Here is a 6,368-nt window from a genome sequence, read left to right as displayed (position 1 = left end):
CTAGATTCGTTCTAGCAGGAATAGTTCTGTATTTATTCGCCTTGCGATCTCTTTTATCATCCTGGTTTCACTACACCTTACAGTATCATAAGCCTTCCTTAGATCAATCTTAGCTGCACATCTAGGTGGCCCATGATTCCGGTGGTAATTGTGTAGCAGCTCGTGTGAAAGCAGTATATTATCAAGAATACTTCTGCCCGAAATGAATGCTGACTGATTCAGAGATATTACCTGAGTCATGAAAACTTTTATCCTGCGTGTCATGATCTTTGTAATGCTATGGGCTTGTAATCCCCCAATGAACTAGGCTTTGGTATCTTCGGAATCAAGGTTATACATGTTGTATTCACCTCCTGTAGCATCATACCCGACCTGAAAAAGTTCTTCACAGCTTTAACAAACTCATTTCCTATAATCCTCCACGTAGCCTTGAAGAATAAGGAAGAGAACCCATCACTCCCTGGTGCTTTGTCATTGTCTATACCTGATAAACATTCAATAATTTCATCTCTAGTGACCTCCTTTATCAGCTCCTCTTGAGTATTTTGATCCAACTACTCTACCTCAATTTCCTCTAACTTACTGAAATCCATTTCCTCCATCTGGTCCGGACTGTATAGGTCAGTATAAAACATCACGCATTCTTCCCCTATACTCTCTATTTCTTCCAGAACCTTTCCATTCCCATCTCTCAGGCAAGTAATTTTGTTTGTCCTTCTCACTTTTACTGAGTTAAAAAAATACTTTGTATTGCTGTCTCCAAGTGTCACTACCTGGTCCCTTGATTTTTGTTTACATTCATTCTCCTCCTCTATTACAGCTTTGACATACTTTCTTGTTATCACTCTTTCATGTGTAATGAGTTCCTGGTTCAATGGCTGACTTTGTAGCTGAGTTTGTATTCCTTCTAGTTCTCTTTCCGCTTCTACTTTCCTTGTGCACGCCTTTCCTTTCTCTCTGTTCCAGCTTATTAGAGCATTCTTTACATTCTTCAGCTTCTTTGTGAACGTGTACATTGGGTTTCCTACCACTGAAAACCCCCATGCCTCTTTAACCACCTCAAAAAACCCCTCCTCATCAATCCAATAATTAAAAAATCGAAATGACTTTTTACACTGACCTTTGGTTCTTATCGTTTCCACTACCATTGATGAATGATCAGATGTTGCTCCTGGATTTTTCAAGGTCGCTTCTGTATCTCCAAACTCATTTATCCACTCCATATTGACCATGACTATGTCTAGTTTCCTCCATAGCCTCACTGTTTGCTTATTACTCCATGTTAAGAAATTGTCGGAATATTTCAAATCGACTAGGCCAGCCATTGTGACATAATGCATCAAATCTTGGAAGTGGTGCGGTCTTGTGTTCGTTCCTCCTACTATTTCTTGCCCATTCATAACTGAGTTAAAATCCCCAATTACAATCCATGGCTTCTGTACATTACCCGATATCTGAATCAAACTCCTCCAGAGCTCTCTCCTTTTGTTCCTATCAATTGATCCATAAACCATTGTTATTACAAATGTTTTCCCATTCATCAGTTCAGCGTCCATGGTTATACTCTGTTCATCTTTCTCTATAGTGGTCATGTTACAATTATGTGGGTTCCAGTAGCACCATATCCTTCCCAGTTCACTATGTTGCGAATCCTCTTGAAAGAGAGGGGTGCCTTCGAGAACGCGGATACAGGTGGTGCATGGTTGTCGTCAGCTCGTGCAGTAAGGTGTTGGGTTAAGTCCTGCAACAAGCGCAACCCTCGTGTTTAGTTGCCACCGTTGAGTTTGGAACCCTGAACAGACTGCCGATGATAAGCCGGAGGAAGGTGAGGATGACGTCAAGTCATCATGCCCCTTATGCCCTGGGCGACACACGTGCTACAATAAATTTGGGACAAAGGGTCGCGATCCCGCAAGGGTGAGCTAACCCCAAAACCGATCCTCGGCCGGATTGCGGGCGCAACTTCGCTTGCATGAAGTTAGAATCGCTAGTAATCACCGGTCGGCTATATGGAAGTGAATTTGTTCCGGGCCTTGTACACACCGCCCGTCACACTATATGGGAGCTGGCCATGCCCGAAGTCATTACCTTAACCACAAGGGGGATGCGAAGGCAGGGCTAGTGGACCGGAGTGAAGTCGTAACAAGGTAGACGTCTTTGGAAGGTGCGGCTGGATCACCTCCTTTTCGGGGAGAGCTAATGCTTGTTGGGTATTTTGGTTTGACATTGCTTCACACCCAAAAAGAAGCGAAGCCACGTCGAGCTAAGCTTGGAGATGGAAGTCTTCTTTTTCGTTTCTCAATGGTGAAGTAAGACCAAGCCCACGAGCTTATTATCCTAGGTCGGAGCAAGTTGATAGGATCCTTTTTACGTCCCCATTTCCCTCCCGTGTGGCGACATGGGGACGAAAAAGGAAAGAGAGGAATGGGGTTTCTCTCGCTTTTGGCATAGCGGGCCCCGATGGGAGTCTCGCCGACGACGGGCTATTAGCTCGATGGTAGAGGCGCCCCGATAATTGCGTCGTTGTGCTCGGGCTATGAGGGCTCTACCACATGGATAGTTCAATGTGTTCATCGGCCGACCGGAGATGTGGATCATCCAAGGCACATTAGCATGGCGCATTCTCCTCTGTTGAACCGGAGTTTGAAACCAAACTTCTCTTTAGGAGGATAGATGGGGCGATTCAGGTGAGATCCAATGTAGATCCAAATTTCTATTCACTCGTGGGATCCGGCGGTCCGGGGGACCACCAAGGCTCCTCTCTACTCGAGAATCCATACATCCCCTTATCGGTGTATGTACAACTATCTCTCGAAAGCACAGGTTTAGGTTCGGCCTCAATGGGAAAATCAAATGGAGCACCTAACAACGATCTTCACGGACCAAGAACTACGAGATCACCCGAGAATGAAAGGGGTGACGGAGGGATCGTACCATTCGAGCCTTTTTTTTCATGCTTTTCCCGGAGGTCTGGAGAAAGCTGCAATCAATAGGATTTCCCTAATCCTCCCTTCCCAAAAGGAAGAACGTGAAATTCTTTTTCCTTTTTGCAGGGACCAGGAGATTGGATCTAGCCACTCAGTCACTATGAACACCCCCGATCAGTGCAATTGGATGTGTCTATTTATCTATCTCTTGACTCGAAATGTGAGCAGGTTTGAAAAAGGATCCTAGAGTGTCTAGGGTTGGGCCAAGAGGGTTTCTTAACGCCTTCTTTTTTCTTCTCATCGGGGTTATTTCACAAAGACTTGCCATGGCAAGAAAGAAGGGGGGAACTAGCACACTTGGAGAGCATAGTACAACGGAGAGTTGTATGCTGCGTTTGGGAAGGATGAATCACTCCTGAAAAAGAATCTATTGATTCTCTCCCAATTGGTTGGATCGTAAGTGCAATGATTTACTTCACGGGCGAGGTCTCTGGTTCAAGTCCAGGATGGCCCCCAAGGCCGGGGAATAAAAGAAGCATCTAACTCCTTCATGCATGCTCCACTTGGCTCGGGGATATAGCTCAGTTGGTAGAGCTCCGCTCTTGCAATTGGGTCGATTCGCGATACGGATTGGATGTCTAATTGTCCGGTGGTAATGATAGTATCTTGTACCGAACCGGTGGCTCACTTTTTCCAAGTAATGGGAAAGAGGACTGAAACATGCCACCGAAAAGACTCTACCGAGGCAAAGATGGGTTGTCAAGAATGTAGAGGAGGTAGGATGGGCAGTTGGTCGATCTAGTATGGATCATACATGGACAGATGGTTGAGTCGGCGGCTCTCCTAGGGTTCCCTCATCGGGATCCCGGGGAAGAGGATCAAGTTGGCCCTGCTTAACAGCTTTGATGCACTATCTCCCTTCAACCCTTTCGGGCGAAATGCGCAAAAGGAAGGAAAATCCATGGGCCGACCCCATCGTCTCCACCCCGTAGGAACTACGAGATCACCCAAGGACGCCTTCGGCATCCAGTCCGCGGACCGACCATAAAACCCTGTTCAATAAGTGGAACGCATTAGTCATCCGCTCTTAGGTTGGGCAGTGGTCGGAGAAGCGGCAATCACTCATTCTTAAAACCAAAGATTCTTAAGACCAAAGCCGCCGGCGGAAAAGGGGTAAAGCTCTCCGTTCTGGTTCTCTGTTGTTGGATTCTCCGAACCGCAAGAATCCTTAGAATGGGATTCCAACTCGGCACCCTTTGAGATTTTAAGAAGAGTTGATCTTTGGAGAGCACAAAGACGATGAAAGTTGTAAAGTCGTGTCGGGGAGTTATTGTCTATCGTTGGCCTCTATGGTAGAATTAGTCGGTCGGGAGGCCCGAGAGGCAGTGGTTTACCCTGTGGCGGATGTCACGGTTCGAGTCCGCTTATCTCCATTTCGTGAACTTAACCGATACAAAGGTATATGATAGCACCCAATTTTTCCGATTCGCGATTCGATCTATGATTTATCATTCATGGACGTTGATAAGATCCTTCCATTTAGCAAAGACCTTAGGATGGCATAGCCTTAAAGTTAATGGCGAGGTTCAAACGAGGAAAGGCTTATGGTGGATACCTAAGCACCCCATAGACGAGGAAGGGTAGCAAGTGACAAAATGCTTCGGGAGTTGAAAATAAGCATAGATCCGGAGATTCCCGAATACAGTCAACCTTCGAACTACTACGCTGAATCCATGGGAAGGCAAGAGACAACCCTGGCGAATCTGAAACATCTTAGTAGCCGAGAGGAAAAGAAAGCAAAAGTGATTCCCATAGTAGCGGCGTTTAAATGGTAGCATTTTTTAAACCGCGGAAAACGTGGTTGTGGGAGAGCAATACAAAAGCGTCGTCGTTTTGCTAGGCAAAGCGGTAGTCTTGCTGCACCCTAAATGGCGAGAGTCCAAGAGCGAAAGCATCACTAGCTTATGCTCGACCCGAAAGTAGCATGGGGTACGTGGAATCCCGTGTGAATCAACAAGGACCACCTTGCAAGGCTAAATACTCCGGGTGACCGATAAGCGAAGTACCGTGAGGGAAGGGTGAAAAGAACCCCATCGGGAGTGAAATAGAACATGAAACTGTAAGCTCCCAAGCGGTGGGAGGAGACCAAGGCTCGACCCGGCGTGCTGTTTGCAGAATGAGCCGGCGACTCATAGGCAGTGGCTTGGTTAAGGGAACCCACCGGAGCCGTGAGAATAAAGCGAAGTCTTCATAGGGCAATTGTCACCGCTACGGACCCGAACCGGGTGATCTATCCATGACCGACGGGATGAAGCTTGGGTGAAACTAAGTGGAGGTCCGAACCGATTGATGTTGAAGAATCAGCGGATGAGTTGTGGTTAGGGGTGAAATGCCACTCGAACCCCGAGCTAGCTGGTTCTCCCCGAAATGTGTTGGCGCAGCATTGACCGACATCTAGGGGTAAAGCACTGTTTGGCGGTGCGGGGCGAGAGCGTACCAAATCGAGGCAAACTCTGAATACAAGATATGGCCTCAAAATAATAGGGGTCAAGGTTCGCCCCTGAGAGGCGATGGGGATAAGCTTCATCGTCGAGAGGGAAACAGCCCGGATCACCAGCTAAGCCCCTAAATGACCGCTTAATGATAAAGGACTAAGCACTTTGTATGACAAGGACTAAGCCTCTAAACCCTAAACCCTAGCCTAGATCATATAAGTTAGATCTAAGATGAACAACTTCGAAACCCTATAACGCACTTTATATACCGACAGAGTACAAACCACTTGACTAAATGCATCTACGTGGGAGTTTTCATGAGAATGATAGCAAAACACTTGATTGATTGAATGTAAGCGAAACACTTGATGGAATACACTTACGTGTGAGCTTGAAATAGAATGAATGAAAAACACTTGAATGATTGAATGAATGTAGCTAAAAGCGAGCTTGCGTTAGAAATAATGCAAAACCCAAGATTGAATGCATCTACGGGCCCAAAAACTCAAAAGCACAGGAAACACACCAAGGCTTTAAGGATCAATGACTAAACACTTTGTAAGACAATGACTAAGCCACTAAACCCTAAACCCTAGCCAAGATCATATAAGTTAGATCTATGATGAACAACTTCAAAACCCTATAACTCCACTTTATACACCGACAGAATACAAAACACTTTACTAAATGCATCTACGTGGGAGTTTGCATTAGAATGAATGCAAAACACTTGATTGACTGAATGTATGCGAAACACTTGATAGAATACACTTACTTGTGAGCTTGCATTAGAATGAATGAAAAACACTCGATTGATTGAATGAACGTGGCTACAAGCGAGCTTGTGTTAGAAAGAATGCAAAACAGAAGATTGAATGCACCTACGTGTGAGCTTGCACTATAATTAATGCAAAACACCGGATTAATTGATTGACTGTAGAAAACT

The 6,368-nt window shown here is 45.6% G+C and overlaps 1 protein-coding gene across 1 annotated transcript; it reads right to left on the bottom strand.

Annotated features, from left to right (window-relative positions):
- On the bottom strand, window positions 1-1,592 carry LOC147487869 (uncharacterized). Its single transcript, XM_086574165.1, has 3 exons — window positions 584-1,592; window positions 351-484; window positions 1-231 (listed from the first exon to the last, which is right to left on the bottom strand). Exons 1-3 carry the CDS (start codon window positions 1,590-1,592, stop codon window positions 1-3), a joined length of 1,374 nt encoding a protein of 457 aa, XP_086430291.1.
- Window positions 1,593-6,368: the final 4,776 nt, after the last annotated feature.

The sequence above is a fragment of the Coptis chinensis genome, chromosome 7, assembly GCF_015680905.1.
Source record: "Coptis chinensis isolate HL-2020 chromosome 7, ASM1568090v1, whole genome shotgun sequence".
Taxonomy (NCBI): domain Eukaryota; kingdom Viridiplantae; phylum Streptophyta; class Magnoliopsida; order Ranunculales; family Ranunculaceae; genus Coptis; species Coptis chinensis.
The sequence above is the reverse complement of the archived record's forward strand: the minus strand, read 5'-3'. Positions and strand labels throughout refer to the sequence as shown.